Source organism: Anabrus simplex, chromosome 7 (assembly GCF_040414725.1).
Source record: "Anabrus simplex isolate iqAnaSimp1 chromosome 7, ASM4041472v1, whole genome shotgun sequence".
In the NCBI taxonomy this organism is placed as follows: domain Eukaryota; kingdom Metazoa; phylum Arthropoda; class Insecta; order Orthoptera; family Tettigoniidae; genus Anabrus; species Anabrus simplex.
Genome location: NC_090271.1, coordinates 281,685,253 through 281,708,004, shown reverse-complemented (window position 1 = coordinate 281,708,004; position 22,752 = coordinate 281,685,253). Strand labels below are relative to the sequence as shown.

Genomic DNA, 22,752 nt, shown 5'->3' with positions numbered 1-22,752 from the left:
AAAATCCCAGTGAAGGATATGGACTAGGCATGTCACATCTTTTAACATAGAGAACAAAGCTTTCAATTGGTTAATTGCTGAAACCATGTATGGAGCCTGGTCCATAAACACCAGAAGAAGTTTTTCAAACGTGATACCACTTGCCCACAGCTTTTGACAGAAGTCCATGATTTATTGCCTTACTGTACTGGTATTGGCTTTCTCCAGTTCATACATTTTAAAGAAAATGGGATTAAATTTCTCTCCTGATAGGGAAAAAGCCAAACTCTTCAAAATATATTGTTCCATTGAATCTGTAGTTTCATCCAAAATGATTTCCACATCACAATCAGTCACTTTCTCCTTCATTCTTCGTACGGTTTTCTTGGTACACAGGCTCCATGTAGTATTTTTCAGTACTTTCATCGGGCATTGACATCTTTATGTATTTTTGGAGGAATCTTTTGAAAGCTGGATGCTTTACCTTATTGACTGCAATTCCCGCTTATGTAAGAGCAGCACACAAATCAATGTTGAATTCCTTCAAATTTTGAATTTTTTGAAGAAGACTGTTCAAATGCGTTCCGTAATGAAGGTTGTCGCGAGTTATTTGTTTGAAGAGTCTCATTCTGTTGATGCTTAGAACTGCAAATGTGATTTTTGATGTGGTCTCGCTGGTGATTTACATCTAACAAAATTCCTGAATCGAAAATACTACATCATATTACAGTTCCATCTGTTTCCGTTGAATCTTGTTTGAATTCCTGAGACAGAGAAAACAATCGGGCCCTGGAGACCTTCCGCATGGCAAAATCTAGTACCGGTAATACACTCGTTTAGCACTCACGATCCACAGACTACTGATTTCGGTGAAATTAAGAAGATGGAAGTGAAAGAAAGAGGAATTGCGCATACACAATATTATTTTCCATTGTTGTAGGTATTCATGGAATGAAATACGCATTTCCATTGTAGGAAGTTAGTTGTTTCTGTAAAGTAAGAGAAAGAGGATTTGCGCGCACACAGTATTATTTTCCACTGTTTCAGGTGTGCTTTCAGTCCCTCGTTTATTGGAAATAAAACGGAATGAATCTCACAAGTCTTATCTCTATATAAATGATAAAATGCACTCTAGAAGATCATTGGAAATCTACAGTATGAGAAAAAATGGCAATAAAGGGGATTATGGGTACCTATGAGAAAAAAGGGTAGGAATATGGGTGCTAGAAAAATGCCTCTTTTCTCAACTAGAGAGAAATTTTCACACTATGGCATCTTTACGAAGAGCTTTAATTTACCCTAAGAGAAAAGGTGTACACCTAAAATCCTAACCCTGGATTAATTTCATAGTATTTATACTTTCGTATAATAACACACATGATTGGGTACAGATCCTTGACTAAATAGTTAGCATACTAGTCTTCGGTTCAGACGGACCACGGTTCATGGTTTTTAACTGTGTCTCGTTAACTCCTCTGGATCGAGGACTGAGTGTTTGTGCTGTATCCAATACACATCTCCTCATATACATGAAGAACAGCGCACTACCAACCACCACAGAAGCAGGCAATGTTGATTGCCCCCCTCCACCCAGTGTCGGCATCAGCAGTATAACAGAACCAAGTTCGCAAGAAGTGCCGACCACAGGAAATTGGAATAAAAGCCCGGAGGATTTAATCAGGGTACAATTATCCTTAATGTAGCAATAAAACAATCCGTATTGTTAAATAATGTTTATTCAGCTTTATTTAACGCGCATATGGCAGATTCCTTCTTCATGAAGCAGGGGGTCCAAGATGGGTCACCTTCTCCATAGACTGAAAAGAAAAATATCTTCGAGTCAGAGCAAGTTTAAAATGAGCTGAGTGATATATAAAAACCAGTCAAGTACAGAGGGTGCATCTTGATAAGTTTTGGGGTTTTAGAAGAAATAGTACATATTTTATGGCTAAATTTATTAACTTCACGTAGCCCAGGAACTGAAAAACTCAGGGAAGCAGGACTCAGACGGTACGGGCACGTGAAAAGAAGGGAACAGAAATATGTAGGAAGGAGGATGCTGGAAAATGCTACCGGCTGGAAAGTGGGGTATAGGGCGTCCAGAAAAAGATGAATGGGCAGGATACAAGACAACATGAACCTACGCGGATTTGTGGTGATGGTATAAGACAGGCTGTTATGGAAGAAGAAAATTTGCATTATGGACCCCATCTAATACCATACAGAACATCGTAGTCTGTAAGCCTTCGGGATGAACAATGGCCCATTGGTAGGCCATGGCCCTTCTGGATTTTTGCACCATGAGGATTGGGGGAATCCCCAGTGGGTGAAACCCCAGCTAGTGAACTAATATTATGCTGAAGAAGAAGAAACCTGGCAGTGAGGATTTCTGCACGGAAGACGTTCCAGGACGGGCCTAAAGAACAACATCAGGAGTGAAGCTCAAATACGTTATATGTTATGCGTCAATTTATAGAAAAAACAATACACTTTCTCTAAGATTACGTAAAGATTATATAGTTAATTATAAAATATATGTTTTCAGTCTATATTGTTCTTTTGTTTTTTTATTATAGTTGATCGCGGTGAGTATAAATACAGCCCCCCCCCCCCAACGCACAGTGGTATTTATATGCCAAGATCATTTGCACCGAGCGCATTCTCCAGCATTTGATAGTGACTAATTCGTATTACTAGGTTACTTCTTTTAGATCCGTATGTATAAACCATCAATCAGCCAATAAAAAAATGCAGCTCCGACAGAAAGTATCACAACATGCACTTAAAGGAGACATACTTCTCAAAGCCCTTAATTCTAAAATAACAAGTGAAGAAGAAAATGGCATTGGAATTTGGTCACAACTAACACTGTCTAAGAGGAGTTCGTGAATCTCAGGAATCGTTTCTGGATGAACTGTGATATTTACGAATACAAACTGTTGTCCTTAGAAATAATTTAGTAAATACTATACATAGCAATCTATGTATTTCACTTTTATAACACAAATAAAGGTAGATACAGAATAAGTAAGTTAAATACAAATTAATTTAAAGGTCTATGAATCTCTACCGCGCATCAACAGTTCAGAAACCCTCTTTCTAACCTTCCAAAATAATAGACAGGGAAGGAAGTTAGTTTCCCTTGAATGTCTGTGCTCTAGAAGGTAAAATAGAGACGCTGATCGATTTTAAAGTCTGCATTCATGTCTGTAAGAAATCACTAACTGTGAAATATATTTAGGTATGACTATATTTCCAATTTGTTTCTATACGAACAAATAAAGTTGAATAGTTCCTTTTAGAGAAAAATTATTAAATATGGTCTTCATATTGTATACTGGTCCAGTGTGCGAGAAAACTAGTAATACTAAAATTAAAATCTATGCTCTGAACATCAAGATACGTCATTATAAAATGCAACGTGACAATGGCAAAACGCATCTGGCTGTGTCAGTACAGAAAGTGTTTAAAATAGGCACCCTCACGTTCCACCTATATTTCATAACTGACTTATTGATTGTCAAACAGGTTGCCACTAGGATATAAAATTACTGTAACTTCTCTTGCTCGTTGAGAACATTCTTTGGTGGATCATCTAACCAAAAACGCAATTCTCTCAGCATGTCCCATTTGCAGGCAAGCCACTGAGCAGGAAGGTTATGCGAAAGTAAGCCAGCTTCAAAGTGTTGATGCAGAAGAGCAAGTGAACCCACGGATGTGGGCAGTTGCTCTGTCTTACTGCATCCATTGTCGTTGCAATGGCATATTTTTGTTGGCATTTAGTACTCCAGAGCATGTTTTGTATTTCAGTACTGTTTGTTTTGTTATATATTCCGTTTGCTGAAACATACTTTAAAATTTGTAAGTACTTACCTTAACATTCAAGCACTCTTGCATGTATTTGGCCAAGCGACAGGTATCAGTGGTAACCAAGGAGTTCACTAGAACATAATGAATCAAATTCAATTACTCATTGCAGTAATACAGAGTACAGTAATTTATTGCCTTGAACTGAAAGATATTTTAAAATCACCCCTAGATACGTATTTCTCCTTACATTTCCTGAGAATTACTTGAGCTACCCTGACAGGGGCGTAGCCAAGGAAGTCGGTTACTGGGGAGTTAGAAATTACCCCCCCCCCCCACCATGGAATTTTTACAAAAATATGAATAGAAACTGACCATAAATAAGTGAAAGCCGATACAATGGGTTGGCTCCGTGGAACATTCACAGAGACAAAATTGTAAAACTAAGAGGTCTCTCAAATACACTTTCTAGGAAGCCTCAAAAGTTGTATTTTAGATTGTAATATGAGCGTATTATTCGGTGTAAAAATTTTGACCTTGATCATATTTTTCTTGTTCTGAATTTTAATGTAAAATGTAAACTGCACTCTGAATCAACATATTTCACTTGTGATAGTGCCCTCATGAATGCGCGCACCACACACGCACAAGAACCTTCATACGTTCTATCATAATTTTGCAATTACCCCACCCCCTCACGGTCGATCCTGACTACGCTACTATACCTTGACGATAGCGATAACTTTATCAGTCATTCTGAACACTCACTCAACAGAGTGAAGGAAGGACACCGCACACAGAGTATGTCTTGAAGACGTATTAGACAGTATTACCAACAATTGAAGGAGTTTGGTAGGGACATCATTATTGATCTCTTTGAAGCTGTGCCTACAAGGCTTGAATATGCCCCAGTGACACAACTGTGTTATTTTATACCATGTAGTGCCAACGAAATAGTTGAAATATAGCTTCATGCGCAGCCTATCAAAAACACCAAAGAAAGACGGCTGTCTTTGGAGGTACTGACAGATGACGAGTGGTGTCGCAAAATTTTCAGCCATGAATCATGGTTCTTCATTGCCTCGGATGACGATCATGTGCAAGTGTGGTGGTGTTGAGTGGAGAGGGGACATTCTGCCAACGTTGTGGAAAACCTTCATTACTCCCTGAATCGTAGTGTATGTACTCACAGGGTGTGATTTCAGGTCATCTCTGATAGTAATTTGGAAGATCCTTGAGGCACAGCGATACCTCGTAAAGATCCTGAGTCCTCTTGTGTCATAATATAGGAGAATACCCTAGTGTGTTTCAATAATACAACGCTTGCATGCATACGGCATATATCTATGAAATACACGCGTCATGGCAAGGTACTCCTGTAACCAGCAATGTTTCCTAAATTGTGCCTGAAGGATCAGCTGTGACACAGTGACGATATGTAGAAATAGAGGGAAAATATATACCAGCTGTACGAATCGAATGAGCGCAAGTGTCCAGGGACGAAAGATGGCTACATCCCGCTGGCACGACACTTGCAGTACATCAGTATTGCCAATTCCGTTGCTGTTTGAGCTGATACTGTGATTAGTACAATAGAGGCGCGGTCCTTTAAACTTCCGTTAGGCCCGGGAACTACAGCTGTAACTCAGCAATTTTGTTTTCGTTGCCACTTCGAGGTCAACAGAGGTGGAGAAGTAAAATTCTCAGTATCTTCCTTCTGATCACCCTTCTATGTGTGGCAGATACCACCAGAACTGTACCCATATTATTTCGCTTCATAGTCGGTTAGGCTACACTAGTATCCCTCGCGCCTATCAGTTATGGCTGTCAGTCAATACATCTTAGTGACTTATAATGGTATAAACACCCATTCATTGCTGCAATGTGGACTGGCTGGGTGAAGATTATGAAACTCTTTTGGAGATATTCTGTTGTAATGATGGAAATGAAGCAGAGCAGTCGACAGAAAAATACCGTAACTTTGTGACAGCAGAGGTAGAAGACGTATCAACGGACGTAATGCAGGATTCTGGCAATGCTACTTCAGATGAGGAGAAGCCGCTTGAACAAACAGGTATTTCGTTGGGAATTGTAGGTAGAAAAGATGTACTGCAACCCGAAACGTTGTATCTCCTTCACATAGCATTATTTCTTCCTTATAGTCTATTACTGTGATGCTGTATTCATTGATGAAACTAATGAACAAATTAGAAAGATACAAAGGAACATGAATTTCCGCATCAGATTTACATTTTCTTTACGCTATGACACACATTTCACACCTTATTACAAGCAACTTTCTCTTCTAAAATTTGAATAATTCAGGGGTTATGGAAGGGTGCGGCAATCAAACTGATGAGCCCATTGTCAGAATGAGGCGAAACGCTGGTAATTTCACGACTGAAAATGCGTAAAAGGACTGAATATTCTTGATGTTTATATTTCTAGACTTTTATTAAACGTTGGTAACTTATGCTTAAGTATATTATTAGAACAATCGTTTCGACATTACTGGCTGAAATTCGCAGAAAACTAGAACCTTTCACAGTAGAGAAGAAATATGAGGAATATGATGCTTGGTTGGGCACCAGACCAAGTGAGCGACACGACCGTGACAGGCACAGAATAAAACTAGAGAATTAAAAATTGTACTACATGACAGATTACACAGGAATTCTTTATGATTTCTTTAACAATAGTAAATGGTATAACATTATGTCATCAAAACTTACCTTCATCTAAGCATCCTTGCACAGTTTCCTCTCCTATGCGAAGGTACTCACTATCCTTCTCGTGCACTTTTCTGTAGACAGCCATTATGTAGTCATAAGAAGCGAATGACGTGCCGTTCATAACACCGAGCTTGGCGTAAACACAGTATTGCAGACACTAGAAGGGGGAAAATGTTTTTGATTAATGTTGACTTTGCGTGTGATTGTGAAAATATTCAACAAGCAAACTTAGTTTAAATGTGAAGCGTTACACTAGGTAGCAACTTAATATAGAGCGGAGACATTAGTGATAAAATGTCACCAAATTTAAGCCTACTATAGTCGTAATATTGAAAGATGAGTTCTGACATTTTTTAGAGGGAGGTTCTTTTATTGCCTCTCTGGGTGTGGGAAAAGGGAATAGGGGATTTCGGCTGCCATGGAAACGTGGGTGGACCCACCGAGGTTGCAATAGAGATGTGCCTGCTTGCCACACAGCGGTCTGAATAAGCGAACAAGTGAGTCGGAAGCGAAGGGATGGAGAAAGGAATGCAGGAATGTGGCAACACCGTGCAATGACACCTGCAATACTCTTCCCTTCAGCTCTGTCTGTCAATATTACGTGTATGTATTGTCGATATATTAAAGGAGGACCTTTGGGGCCGATGACTTCAGATGTTAGGTCCCTTTACAACAAGCCTCATCACAAAAAATGCGACATTTCAATTTATTTTCCATTTCCATTTCCTCGTTATAACAAGTACCTCCGTGGCTCAGGCGGCAGCGCACCGGCCTCTCACCGCTGGGTTCCGTGATTCAAATCCCGGTCACTTCATGTGAGATTTGTGCTGGACAAAGCGGAGGTGGGACTGGTTTTCTCCGGGTACTCTAGTTTTCCCTGTCATATTTCATTCCAGCAATACTCTCCAAGAACATTTCATTTCATCTGTCTTTCATTAATCATTGCCCCAGAGGAGTGCGACGGGCTTCGGCAGCCGGCAAAATTCCTATCCTTGCTGCTAGATGGGGCTTCACTGATTCCATTCTTCTCCCGGTCGAATGACTGGAAACATTTTAATTTCCTTATTATAGTGCAATTTTTGTTAGTATCTCTAATACTTTCGACGTTATGACAAAAAACGTGAAGCCCTATCACCTCAGCAAGCCCTTCATCAGTAAGTGTGTTGCTCTTTTCGCGTAACTTGTGTTTTTCAGAACTGTTTCCCTGATAAATCTGAAAGTTTTTAAGATATTAAGATGAAATTTTGCATGTATGTATATTTCATAGAGAAGAAAACGATATACTAGAATTATTGATAATTATTATGAATTAGTATTCATTGGTTAAGTTTAAAAATATTTTCAAATGAAAATTAAGGAAAAAATTGACTACCGGTACTTGACAATAACTTCATGGAAAACATATTTGTAAGTGATGGACTTCACTGATTCTAGAATATGTTGTAGGTATAAAGTTACTAATAAATAATACTAACAAAAGAGGGAACCACAGAAAATTATTCATGTGTTCGGAATTACACCTACACAGTTGCATTCACTTTGTTTTGTTTGAGCGCTCGGAGTCGACTCTTGGCATGCGAACTGACTCCTCTTCTGGAGTCGAAGAAATCCACTTTCGCGATCCTGGTGTTGAGTCACGCACATATCTATAGCTCATTCCACGTTAAGAATACAGTATTACTTATATGAACCTACAAGGAGCGAACACACTCCCTCTTAGACACCATCAATTCCTCGTGATTAAGGAATATTTAAATATACTTGTTATTGTATTCCTTGTATTGTATTATTAGATGATGCATGTTTTTGCCCTTGAGTTATTAAAATAACTACTTAACATACCCTAGTTAATAAATACATTCACAGGGAGGAAGCACAATAGCTGGAACAGCCATTGCTTTGTTGCCTTCCTTCATGTTTGTTCTGTGTTCCTCTGGTACATGTAACTCGTAATCCGTTATGCTGTGAATCGCCGGTAGCTTTTCACTGTTGAAGAAAAGTCATCTATTTATTTATGTGTGTGTTCTAATAGTCTTGTACTGTACAGCAGTTGTTACTGACGATTTTGACGCTGTGATGTGCAGCGATACATCACGGCATGACTTGTTGTGATACAGGAATACGCTGTGCTCTTCATCTGTGTTTGGTTTTGTTATCTAGACGTTTAGCTTTTGTTTCTTAAGTGCATTTTCCTTTTGCAACATTTCTACCAGTTTGTCACGAGCGCATTTAATTGTTATCATTCTTTCCATGGGGAGATATGACGGCACACTAGTACCCGAAGTTGCCTGGACAAATTTATTAAATGTAATTAACTGCTTCCCCCCACCTCGAGCCTATAAAATTATCCGTAGTCTATTATTTCCCAGTTTGCCTTGAACTTCAATACTGAGTTTTTTTTTATGTGCAGTAGTTTACCCTTGTTGCTGTAAATATCTAAATAAGCCCCCGCCCTCCCCCACCCTACAACCCCTGACACTAGATTTAAAAAAAAAGTAATTTGCAGCTTTCTTTCATTCTTTTATTTTCAACTTCAGTACTGAGTTTCACCAATATACAGTATACATTATGCCACAGTTTTCTCTTGATTCTGTTGATCAGAGCCATTCGATATGGCAAAACTGTTTTCTTAACATGGAAAAAAATGAAATGGCGTATGGCGTTTAGTGCCGGGAGTGTCCGAGGACAAGTTCGGCTCGCGAGATGCAGGTCTTTTGATTCGACACCCGTAGGCGACGTGCACGTCGTGATGAGGATGAAATGATGATGAAGACGACACATACACCCAGCCCCCGTGTCAGCGAAATTAACCAATTACGGTTAAAATTCCCGACCCCGCCGGGAATCGAACCAGAGACTCCGTAGCCAAAGACCAGCAAGTTAACCATTTAGCCATAGAATGACCTATAGTCTTAAGTGAGTCACCCTTTCGTCAGTTGCGAGTGAGTCACGAGGTAGTCGCGTCAACGAGCACTGCAGTGAGTAAGACAGTCTTCATTGCGGAAAGTGCGGCGGGATGTGTAGGGAAATGTTCTATGATCGAGGATGTGCAGTGGTAGGCTGTGTTGTTGAGCAGGAGTTCTACGTACCACAGGGATGTGTGTTCGATTCCGTCCGTGAGTAAAAACTGTGTAGTGTGGAAAATTCAAACCCGAGGGAAGTTCGTAAATAATTGTAAACAGTAGTTTAATCAATTTACTGGATAATGAAATACGCTAGCTTTCCACGTGGTGATTTTAATTCTAAGGACCCTGACAACCGTCCATAATTAATATATATCAGAAATGTGTATAGAGAACTGGAATTCTTTTCAGTATTAGACTCTTCTTAAAGTATTAAACAAATAACAGCATATGCATATAATAATAACAAGAAAATATGGAAAGCAAGCCGAACGAATGTGACGAGAAACACGATCTATATAAACGTAGTGAGAATTTGTGAGTGGAGGTATGCAAAACTCTCTCATTAGGAAAATACTTTTTAACGAATAAATGTTACGAGATACTTTCAGAAACGATTCATGTAATATACTCTGTTATGTATTGGCAAATATGCTGGGTTTTTTTCTAAGAAGGAAGCCATATTTTCCAGTGTTGACTTTGTTAATATAACTTTAAAGCTTTTCAGTCCGCCATAAACACTAATTATAAGAATATAACACTATAACAAACTGTAAAAAATACACGATATTTAACAAAGAATGGCATGTTTCGTCCTATAAGAACATCCTCAGATTCTATCAAATCACTTTACATCATGCGTATGTATGTACAGTACTGTGAAGAATAAAATGTGGAATACGATCGAGATTGGTGTGAATCCACAGATTTTTGGCTCCTTAAGCTGATTGGTGGCATACCCTGTGGCAGTTGGAATCGTGTACATCATATCAATGGTTCGATGCGTAAATACATACATTTATCACATATTATTATTATTATTATTATTATTATTATTATCTGAACGGATTAGCTCCTTCCCAGATAATCCCAGCTGCCAGAAGGCCAAAGTTTAATTAACTCGAAACAAAATAATCTAATACTAAAACATAAAAATGAAATACTTAACAATAACACATATCTACAAATTAGTTTGTAGATGGTCAATCAACGTCACAATGAAGAAATATACATAAATTATCTTCACACATAATTAACTGATAATACAAATACTACAAATAAACATGCTGGTATTCCATGCTTCTGAAGGATTCTATGCTATTCTATTAAGGACATTAAATTAGGAATCCCGTCTGGTGGCGAATACTTGCCGTCCACAGGCTCATCCGTATATTGAAAAAATGAAAAACAAAGACAGTCAGTCCGGCCATTCTATCCGGTCGATTTCCTTCATTTTTTAACTTAAAGGTATTCATTCACAAATTTGTCACCAGGTACTATAAATCACTTAACTTCCGCCTTCCTCAAATTATTTGATTTTTCAATTCTTTGTCTCTTTTAAACAATCATATCTTTGGTCCTAATTGAGGTACGGAGTTTGATCTGGCCTATAAACACTAAGTGGATCAAGCTCTTTCATTTCCGCTCTTAACTATTCAAATTGGTTGATTCTGTGGAAAGTTATGAGTGCACATTCAATTTGACGTCTCATTTCTTCAACATTTTTTCTCATTGAAGCAATCATATCATTCGTCCTAATCGAGGTACACAGTTCGTTTTGGTCTAAGAACACTCAGTGGATCAAGCGCTTTCTTTTGATGTAATAACTACTGCAAGTGGTAGATTGTGAGAAAAGTTATGAGTACATTTGCCCCCATGACAAAAATCTTTGAAGGACTTAACAGTTCGGCGCGAAGTGTTATTCCAAGGAACGTTTAATTCAATTTCTTTGTGTGATGTATTTTCAATTGTTTTGTTGACATAATATTACATTCTGTTACCGCAGCAGATCATGTGCTTTATTTCATTAACTCGAAACTTTGCAAATACATCCGTGAGGATAGTAACGAACAACATCATACGTTGTACATTGCGGGCGGAGCCAGCGGGAAACTGCTAGTTGTGTCTGAAAACAGTGTAAAAGTAAATTCGTGTCCTCGCATTCCTTCAAATGGTACAGTTCAATAAATAAATAAATCAATCAATCAATCAATCAATCAATCAATCAATCAATCAATCAATCAATCAATCAATCAATCAATCAATCAATCAATCAATCAATCAATCAATCATAATTGATCTGCATTTAGGGCAGTCATCCAATTTGCAAATTCCCTATCTGGTATTTACCTGGTCTTTTCATAAATAATTGCAAAGGATTTTAATATATTGAACACCTCCCTTTGCAAATTATTCTAATCCCTAACTCCTTTTCCTATAAATGAATTGTATTTTCCCCTCTTTGTCCTCTTGAGCTCCAACTTTTAAGGCACACCTTCAATAGAAGTGGCCTGCATGTACCTTTCTGACCAAACACGGGGGTTATTGACCTGATCTGAGAGGCCAAGTATTCCAGCTGAAGTTGGTATCGTGCAGACATACTTGACACAGGCTATTTGCAAGGACAACAATCTTGTAGGTAGGCCAAATTTCTTAATTATGCTCGTATAGAAATGATTACTAAATGCTTGTATTAATCACACTTTCCATTATATAGTCTATATATATATTTGTTAACAGCCGATTTTAAAATCCACATGTCACCAATTCGAAGGTGTTTTTTAATAGAATTGTGTTATTAGGACAATTCATGCATCTTAGTGTCAAAAAAAAAAACCCACCAGAAATTCGACCCATAATAAACTTATCATCCAACAGCTAGATTAATAACATACACATATCTTCATTGTAGAACGTTGTTCCTTTCAGTGTTCAGTCTGCAAGCCTCTGCGAAATTACTAAACTCCGCCACAATCCTCTATTTGTAAATAATTATGTGGTCTCATTAAGTTCTATACTCCTTATCTTTAAATCGTTAGAAAATGAGTCTAACTATAGCCGTCCCTCTACTTCTCTTACCACCGGGCGAGTTGGCCGTGCAGTTAGGGGCGCGTGGCTGTGACCTTGCATCCGGGAGATATGAGGTTCGAACCCCACTGTCGACAGCCCTGAAAATAGTTTTCCGTAGTTTCCCACTTTCACACCAGGCAAATGCTGGGGCTGTACCTTAATTAAGGCCACGGCCGCTTCATTCTCACTCCCAGGCATTTCCTATCCCTTCGTCGCCATAAGACCTATCTGTGTCGGTGTGACGTAAAACAAATAGCTACTTCTCTTATCCTCCATAACAGAGTCCATTAATCTCGGAAGTAACCTATTCTGCTCCATCCGCCTCACATGACTCCACTTACAGCTTCATCCATCGAGTTAATTCCTAACTTAACCTTTATCTCCTCATTCCGTGTACCCTCCTTCCTGTCATTGTTATCACCTGTTTGAACCAGGTCTATTACTTCTAGCTTATAAGTAAGATCTCCTGAATCCACCCAGCCTTCACTCCCATAAAGCAAAGTTGGTCTTAAAACAGACCGATTGTTTCGTCCGGGAGCTGACTACAGAATACTATGGATCGCAACTGCGAGCACACTGCATTACTTTTACTGCACCTTGATTCAATCTCACTATACTACCATCCTGGAGAATGCATATCCTAAATACTTGAATTTATCTACCTGTTCCAGATTTGTATCCCCCAGTCTGACATTCCGTTCTCTAAGATTTATTACCTACTGACATTAATTTAGTATTGTAAAGGCTAGTTTTCATAGCATACTCATTGCAGTACCAAGGTACTAGACTACAGGCTTTCAGCAGAATCTCCCATTAAGCCCACGTCGTCAGTATGGGCCAGACTACTACTTACTATTTTGAAAATGAGTCTAACTATAGTCGTTCCTCTACTTCTCTTACCCTCCATAACAGAGTCCATTAATCTCCGAGGTAACCTATTCTCCTCCATTCACCCCACATGACTCCACTACCAAATCCACTGAATCCACTCTTTTCAAATTAATGAGAATGAAGAAATATGATTCTTCGCATCTGAGCTAAATTGAATTTCTCCCAATTTCTACACGCGTTATATCATATCTTCACTTCGCTTACATCCAAACTGTGAGATCAGCCTAGAAATCGGAGAAATTTTATCTCAAGAGTCGTGGTTAAACTTCCATTTTATTGGATTGTTAATGATTGATGTGTTTCATAACTTATCTCCCGTTCACAACTGCATTACTCTCAATAAGATCGAACTTAAAGCTAAAGACATTTCATTTTGTTTTATAATTGAGATTTGTGATTAGTTTAGCAGTCTTAATTTTTAAAGTTGAAAACAAAATGCTTACCGCTTGCGTCTGTGTGGACAATATTTGGTACATGTAGATCTTCTCAGCATCCTCTGTGAAAGACAAGAATATTATTTGCAATGAGAAACAGATTTACATTTTTGCGATATGCCTATAAGTTTGGTAACTGCTGTTGTACTGTTACGTGCTGTACGTTACTATATCACAATGGGTTAAGAACTGTAAATTTTAATTTGCGCTGTAAAAGTAGGACCGAGTGAGTTGGCCGTGCGGTTAGGGGCGCGCGACTGTGAGCTTGCATCCGGGAGATGCTGGGTTCGAACCCCACTCTCAGCAGCCCTGAAGATGGTTTTCCGTGGTTTCCCATTTTCACATCAGTCAAATGCTGGGGCTGTACCATAGTGAAGGCCACGGCCGCTTCCTTCCCATTCCTAGGCATTTCCTACCGCATCGTCACCATAAGACCTATCTGTGTCGGTGCGACGTAAAGCAAGTAGCAACAAAAAAGGGATCAGATAGTTTTTAGTCATATTAATTGGATGACTGAATGCACTAATTTGTTCGGTTAGGAAGTTTTCTGATTATGTATTTCCTTCCCCGCTACCGGTGTGGTCGCAGGAATGGTCTGAATTTCACATGAGCCTTGGCCCAGTCGTACACTGAAATGCCCTTCTTGACCCACCGTATCGTGAGGGATTAGGGGAGTCATTCTATTATCGTCAAGTATTTTTAATTATAGGAGTAATCTTCAGGGTGAATTTGTAAATATACCGAAGATACAGAAAATGAATTATAAGAACTCATTCATGTTTTTTTGGCTAGTTGTTTAACGTCGCACCGACACAGATAGGTCTTATGGAGACGAGGGGATAGGAAAAGGCTAGGAGTTAGAAGGAAGCGGCCGTGGCCTTAATTAATGTACAGCCCCAGCATTTGTGAAAATGGGTTAGCACGGAAAGCCATCTTCAGGGCTGCCTACATTGGGATTCGAACTCTTCTTATTATTATTTTTCTTTTATTCATGAGGCCTCTAAATATTAGTTCCTAATTACGTCGACCTCTCGGGTTCGAACCCACTATCTCCCGGATGCAAGCTCACAGCTGCGCGCCCCTAACCGCACGGCCAACTCGCCCGGTATATTAATGTATATACACGTACAGACGTTCTACTCTATCAAAATGTTGCTTGTATGCAGTGTGTGTGTTCAGCGATCCATTAGCTCTTAATTGTAATTATGTTCGGTGAAATGCGTGTGTAGAAGGTAGGTGGCTACTTGGAAACTCTTGCGCACACCTTCTGAGAGCTTTGGGTGTAATCCGGTCGGATTCTTCATAAGCCTGTGTATTTATCTTTGCTGAACGCACCAGCCATTGTCGATATGTTGAAATCAACTGATGGGCTACTGTACCAACCTAATACTATGTGTTCGAAAATGAGGCTTACTAATGCAAGATGGCGCGTTATAAGGGTAGCGCTGAAAAACATGCTGCTAGCGGCGAGCCGGTTGTTATCTCTTCGTACTCTGACGTAACCAACCATCACGCAGAAGTACTCCCGTGAAAATAAGTTATTAGACATCCAATTCCTCACAGTGCAAGCAGGACACTTACAAGCAGAAAATACGAGAATAAGGGGCTACCTGTAATACACTCATTTGATAGCGTAAATTGTATATTTTGACTCATATTCCAAGGATTGGCTTCAGAAAGCTATTCGAATTCTGAAACAGATGCTTTGTAGAATAATAGTGTGTTAATTTATGTTTTATTATGAGTAATTTCCATCCACGCTAGTAAATCAGTCACACCAATTCATTTAAGCTCATCGTTTAAAATGAGTGTGAAACTTGAACATTCAAAATGCACCTTGTGTTATGACTTAAGTGGGGCTGATGGCCTAGCTGTTAGGCCCTTTAAACAACAAACATCATCATCATCATCATCATCATCATTCCACCTCACCGCACCATACGATTCACAAACTCATTTGTTATTTCTTCGGCACGACAGTGGAATACGCTACCCGTCTCTGTTAGAGGAGCCTCACCTGCTAGTTTTAGGCAACTTTGTCACCGGTACCTAGTAAGTAATAGATGAAGTCCTATATTGTTATTTGTATGTTATGGAAATTTTGTAGATTTAGCCTTCCTCAAACTATAGGCTTTTATAATCTCACTGTTACTATTAAGGTTAATTGAAATTAGGTAATCATGTCATAATTGTGTAAATAATCATCTTCATCATCATCATCATCATCATTTTCCTATTTTTCCTATTTTTAATGTTTTGCTTTTCATCATAATATTGCATTGTTTAGTAGTTGCAAGATGTTTCAATTGTAGGCCTAAGTCTATTTATTTTAATTTGCACATGTAGATACTGTATTTTCTGGTTAGATGGAAGAGAGGGCCTAATGGCCTTAATCTTGCCAGACAAAATAAATCCACTGCATTGTATTGTATTTTATTGTATTGTATTGTATTATCTGACTTAAATCTTCTCCCATTGTTGCATGCTTAAGGATCCTCATTTTACTTAGAAATATTATAGCAGTAGCAAAGTAAGATGAGATCACTGCAACTATGAGAGTTATAATGAGTTGTTCAGCGGTTGGGAACAACAGACCTATTAGAACCTCTAAAATCCTTTGACAGCAGTCAGCCTATGTATCAGCTGTGTCATTTTGAACTATCTCTGAAAATGTATATTGCACATGTATACAACTTTCATACAATACAATAACCTAACAATGATCATAGGGGTGAAGAGGAGACATCAAATTAAGTTACAGATATTTAATGACCAAGTGTCCATAATATGTGGTAAATAGGAGAGGTTGCTTATTACCTTTATTTGCGCCGACGTGAACCTGGCACTCTTCTGTCGCAGGCTGAGTTAGTTCCTGATAAATAGGAGTGTAACCTGCGTACACCTGAAAATGATAGGAGATTATCATTAATGATAAAGATCAAATCCAGTTCTGGCGAGGAATATTGTTTACAGAGGATTGTATCCTTTGGTATTGCTTTACGTACCAACGACACAGATAGGTCTTATGGCGACGATGAGAGAGGAAAGGCCTAGAAGTGAGAAGAAAGTGAACGTGGCCTTAATTCAGGTAGAGCCCCGACATTTGCCTGGTATGAAAATGGGAAACCGGGAAAACTGTCTTCAGGGCTGCCGACAGTGGGGATCAAATCCCCAATCTCCCGAATTCAAACATACAGTTGCGCACGCGACTTTCCTCCCCTATTCTCTAACAGTTATGTCTCAATATCATCATTTACTTTAACGATATGAAAGTGACAGAAGTGTAGTCAATGATAGTAACATCCTTCCTTCCGCAGCGAGTCTCTGCTATGAATAGTGTAAAAGTGTTGCTCATAGTATTGGTTTGTGGGGATATTTCAGAGGGGCTGACATACTGTTAAGGAATGTATAACTCTTTTTTCTCCTTGGGGGATCCGCCCAAAAACACCTAGAAAGTTTTCTTTGTAAGCGGATATAAAACTGTGTCATTCGGGGGCCGATTTGAACGTATCAACTTGTAGCTACCTGCATGGTATTGTGTCTGCCCGTTAGTAGACACACGTGTTTTTTTTGTTTTTTTGCTAGGGGCTTTACGTCGCACCGACACAGATAGGTCTTATGGCGACGATGGGATAGGAGAGGCCTAGGAGTTGGAAGGAAGCGGCCGTGGTCTTAATTAAGGTACAGCCCCAGCATTTGCCTGGTGTGAAAATGGGAAACCACGGAAAACCATCTTCAGGGCTGCCGATAGTGGGATTCGAACCTACTATCTCCCGGATGCAAGCTCACAGCCGCGCGCCTCTACGTGCACGGCCAACTCGCCACGTTTTGTTTTAAAATGTGGCTATCCAGATGTTGGCAAACGTACAGACCATATATTTACAATTCTACATATTTATATATTTCATCTAATACCAACAATAACATTTACAGTCCTACCAGAATTGAAGTTTGTAGCTCATTTGGTTTGAAGAATCAATATCAGTGAGCGAGTCAGCCTTATACCTTTTCCTTGCGAACTGTAAGTTCATTTCATGTGAAGCCTCCACATTTGCCAAATTGGAAAACGCAATATTTCAAAACATCGCAAGAGGCAATGAAAAAGTAATTAAAGTTTTTCTACCCCTGGATTATGCGCAATCGCGTTTATCACATATTAGAAAATGTTTAAAGAGAGACTCCTGAGAAAAATATCGAAATTTTTGTCATTTTAGTAATTTTTTATGACTAAAATTAAAAGGATTGAGTTTATTTCATCTTGTCACGAAGTTATTCCGCTGAATTCAAACAATTTATCACTGTAATAATGCTTTGTTTGCCAATTGTAATTTTATATTTAAATCCAATTTTCTCCGTTAATATTCTGCCAAATGTAACAAAATTTGTATGGTATATGTACCACAGCTATATTCAGAAACCTGTGCTTGTAATTTTTGGTTGCAGAATTTTTTAAGTTCTGTAGAAGGGATTTCAAGTCCAGAATTTTCGAACGTAAAAATTACACCAACTTTAGTACGATACATCTCCTTATATAAATCATGTACAGAAAAATCGATACGTAGTGCTTTTAAAAGTAGTATTATCAACCTTATTACGAATTTTCATTAACATGTTAATTAAATTGCATGAAGAAATGGAATTAAATATTTCCAAAAATTTGGAAAAACTATTAAATGTATATGAAAGAAATGTTCGTGATATCTCTACTTTTATGTATTTGACATTGCCACAAAATTTCGTGAAAATTCATGCATTCGGTAAAAATACCTCTTTGTCTCCGGAGTGTCGCCTTGAAACAATTTTCATACCTCTACGCTACTCCGCATTGCCCAGGCCTTCCATTGAACCCAACGGCCATTCTTTAATCTCATTTTATCGCTTTTTGCTACCCTTTTTTATTTTTACGTAATTACCCCATACTACAGCTACTCTAATCTGCTTGTCATACACATGACTAGGTCCACCACTACAGTTCGTATCACTTACATGTGCCTGACGAACTAGTTCAACAAACAAATTTATTCAGCATATATCCTACAAATGTAACTCTATTCCTGGTGAAGCTTCGCCAAATGTTCTCCCCTAACTAACTCGATTCATTGTCTCTATATTTCTTCTTCTTCTTCTTCTTCTTCTTCTTCTTCTTCTTCACCCCTCCCGTCTCCCCCTCGGGGTTGGGCCTTCCAACCATCTTCGATACTCTGTTCTGTCCCGTGTATTTGCCTTACTTCATTTCGGTCTTCTCCTCGGTATTTCGCAATTTCAGTGACCATCTCATCCCAATTTATCCGTGGATCTCCCTTTTCTCGTAGTTCTCTCACTTCTAGCCTTAAACACTCGCTTAGATTTCCTCTCAGCGTCCATGCGGACCAGGCGACCAAACCATTTGAGCGACTTCATGTCAATATCATCCACTGCAGATGACACTCCGAGTGCTCCTCTTACAACTTTCTTCCTTTTTATACCTGCCATAGCCATATTGACAACTCGACACCGGTATTTATTTTCTTAGCTTGTTTCTCTTCTGTCATGCTTCTTTCCAAGTTTCTGACTCATGCAATAAAGTGAGGAGAAACACAGTTTTATAGATATGAAGCTTGGTCTCCTGCGGCACTTCTTTCTTGCTGACTAAACTCTGACTCAGCTGGTAATAGATAAGATTGATTTTCTCTGACCTCTGCTATTAGCATCTTCAGAAGTTACTTTGCCCGGGTAGTTGTAAAAACAGACTTGATCCAGTTGTTCTCTCTTGCAGTTAATGTTGAATTCTTTTTTCTTTTCTCATCTGAGACCTTAATTCCTTTGCTCTCTAAATTTACGATCCGATATTCACCTTCAGCATTTTTCTATAGCACCACGTTCATAAGCCCCGTGCTCTTTCGTTCTGCAGTAGTTACTACCCAAGTTTCACACGGCACACAAGAGTCTTCAAGAACATATTTCTGCTATCCATTCGTTATCAATAATTGAGGAAAATGGTGAAAGTGCCAGAAACATGTTTTCGAGTAAACACCAATAATAAAGTTCCCGACCACAATGGTACTTGCATCCTTCTCTACCAAAGGAGACTAGGAATTAATGATTTGCTACGGCATTTGAAGTGCAAGTATACTAAATCCAATGTATTTTATATAATTACATAACAATATTTAGCTTCTATAAATTTCATTTCTTTAATTAAGTGGTTCAGAAATTATAAAATACATGAGTGATAGCACACCGACACAATGGACAGTACAGAAGAATTGCAGCGCGAGACGCTGGCACATTCACCCTTTCCTACCAAACTCAGCTGGGCACATTGGAATGTGGCTCTCCCTGTTGAACTTCCTACCAGCTAGACTAATGACCTGAGGCACTTATGCACTAGTTACCACCATATGCGGCATGGCTAATACATCCCTTTATTACAAAAATAATAATAATAATAAACCTCAATTTTCATATTGGGTATTATCCTTCGTCCTCAAATCATGGCCTCCTGACTTCTGCCATCGTTCGGCATTCTCTTCCCCGTAATAATATATATTACGAGTAATAACAATATACTTCACGTGACTTGTCCTTGGGTTCGTATACTGCAGAACAAAAATGCAATTGGTATTCTAAAACCGAATCTTCAGAGATGCATCATTCTTTTTATTGTCAGTGATACGAAATCAACTATTTAACGTCTTCAGTGTGAACACATTGGTAATCTGAATAGATTCAAATAAGAATCAGTGTGTATAATGGCCAATGTACTTCACAATGTTCGGCTCTATGGCTAAATGTTTAGCGTGCTGGCCTTTGGTCACCCGGAAGGGTCGGGAATATTAACCATAATTGCTTAACTTCGTTGGCACGGGGACTGGGTGTATGTTTCGTCCTCATCACGACACACGCAGGTCACCTACGGGTTTCAAATCGAAAGACCTGCATCTGGCGAGCCGAACATGTCCTCGGACACTCGCGGCACTGAAAGCCATACGCCATTTCAATTCTTACTTCACAGTGTTTCCTTTCATTACCTGCAAGTTCTTGCACCTCACTTTTTTTTCATCTGTCGTCTAAATATTGAAGATATACTACACTTAAATTTTTCTTTGAGACCTTATTGGGCAGAGCGAGTAACAGCGGGGTTTGGGTCACGTAGCTGTCAGCTTTCATTCTGGAAAGAGTGGGTTCGAACCCCACAGTCGGCACCCCTGAACATGGTTTTCCGTGGTTTCCCAATTTATCAATAGGTATCCGACGGGGCTTTTACCTTAATCAAGGGCACGGTCGATTCCCTTCCACTCCTATCCCTTAAGACCTATCTATGACGGCGCAACGTAAAGCAAAATTATGAACGACCTTATTGGAAATCAGACAGTAGAAAACGCCAGAATCGTTGACTTACCGTTGCAGCAAATAGGGCAATGAGAGCTATGGAGCGCACCATGGTGGAGTATTAACTACAGTACATGCAGATCTCAGTCCATTTAAATATCTAGAGACGACCTTCATCAGAACATCTGGGTAACCACAAAACAGGTGCGGTAACATACCAGTTGCATATGTATGTGTCTTATGTCCACATTACTAATACTTTGACCTTGTGTTTTACTTGTTGTCACATGGAAAACGCTGTTTACTCCAACCAAATGAAAAGCGAGGTCACCCCTTTACAGGCCATAAAAGCCCTTGAAGGAGAGAAAATAAAGGTCTCTACTTCTTGTACCATCGGCACTATGTAGCATAGAGTGGTTCGGCTATTTTCATCCCCTTGAAATGACTCGTTTCTGCTGTAGGCTGAGTCATTCTGAAGGTTAAGTGTTTCTCCAGAAGTGAAAATCTCGTGTCTCTAATGTTCGAAATCTTGACGACAAATAGAGCCCACATCCTTTCTGCCTAAACGAGCACGCTGGGATTGGCAGAGACCATTCTAAGTTAATTGTAGCCATATCCTTGATCATCAAAAAAGAAGCATTTCATACATAAGGGTTACATTAGTGCATATACGAAGAAGTTATCTATCTCACTGATAAAACTATTATATTATTGACTTATCATGTGATTTGATATTTAGGTCTCTTTTTATTGTTATAAAATACGTCTCAAGAATTAGTATTGAAAAGAGGCTTGAAATTATTTCACAAGACTCTTCAAATGTCTAGAAAATATCGCGAAAAAGCACTTACATGAGAACACCGCAACTTTTTCCCTTCTGTTTCTTATGGAACTTAGTAATAATGTGTGCATAGAGGTAAAAATAATATCCGAGACGTGGTCTGTTACTGAGCTCATTCTATCTCGAGTTTTTGAATGGGAAAATATGAAATCCTCCTAGTGTTAACAGAGCAATACTTATAAGGAAATATTCACACAGACACCAAACTGTAAGCTAAACCTCCAGAATGTTAAGATGTACTTAGTTCATATCTACCATCAGACTGGCAAATAGTAGAAGACTTAAGTCAGTTTAAAACTTTCGTCATGAATGAGAGACCAACAGAATTATTTTGGATTCTACAGCAGACAAACTGAATGGCATGGCCCTTTGACGGATAGGAGAGGGAGGAAATTTCCCTCTTCAACATTACTGAATCCTGCGGCCGCACATTTTCAACAGCTAGAGGGTATAGCTGGATAAAAATTAGTTATCTCACCTGACCTTCTCCACAGATGACTGTCTGTCAGAAAACAACACATAATCTACCGGGCGAGTTGGCAGTGCGGTTAGGAGCGCGCAGCTGTGAGCTTGCATCCGGGAGAGAGTGGGTTCGAACCCCTCTGTCGGCAGCCCGGAAGATGGTTTTCCGTGGATTCCCATTTTCATAACAGGCAAATGCTGGGGATGTACCTTACGGCCGCTACCTTCCCACTTCTAGCTCTTTCCTCTTCCATCGTCGCCATAAAACCTCGGTGCGACGTAAAGCATATTCTAAAAGTAAATTCTAAAATCACTATAATCTT

The 22,752-nt window shown here is 39.1% G+C and overlaps 1 protein-coding gene across 1 annotated transcript; it reads right to left on the bottom strand.

The window, feature by feature from the left end:
* Positions 1-1,697: 1,697 nt before the first annotated feature.
* Positions 1,698-21,321, bottom strand: LOC136877559 (uncharacterized). The gene is made up of 6 exons (XM_067151699.2): positions 21,197-21,321; positions 16,633-16,717; positions 13,825-13,877; positions 6,519-6,675; positions 3,853-3,920; positions 1,698-1,796 (listed from the first exon to the last, which is right to left on the bottom strand). Exons 1-6 carry the CDS (start codon positions 21,236-21,238, stop codon positions 1,755-1,757), a joined length of 447 nt encoding a protein of 148 aa, XP_067007800.2. The 5' UTR covers positions 21,239-21,321; the 3' UTR covers positions 1,698-1,754.
* Positions 21,322-22,752: the final 1,431 nt, after the last annotated feature.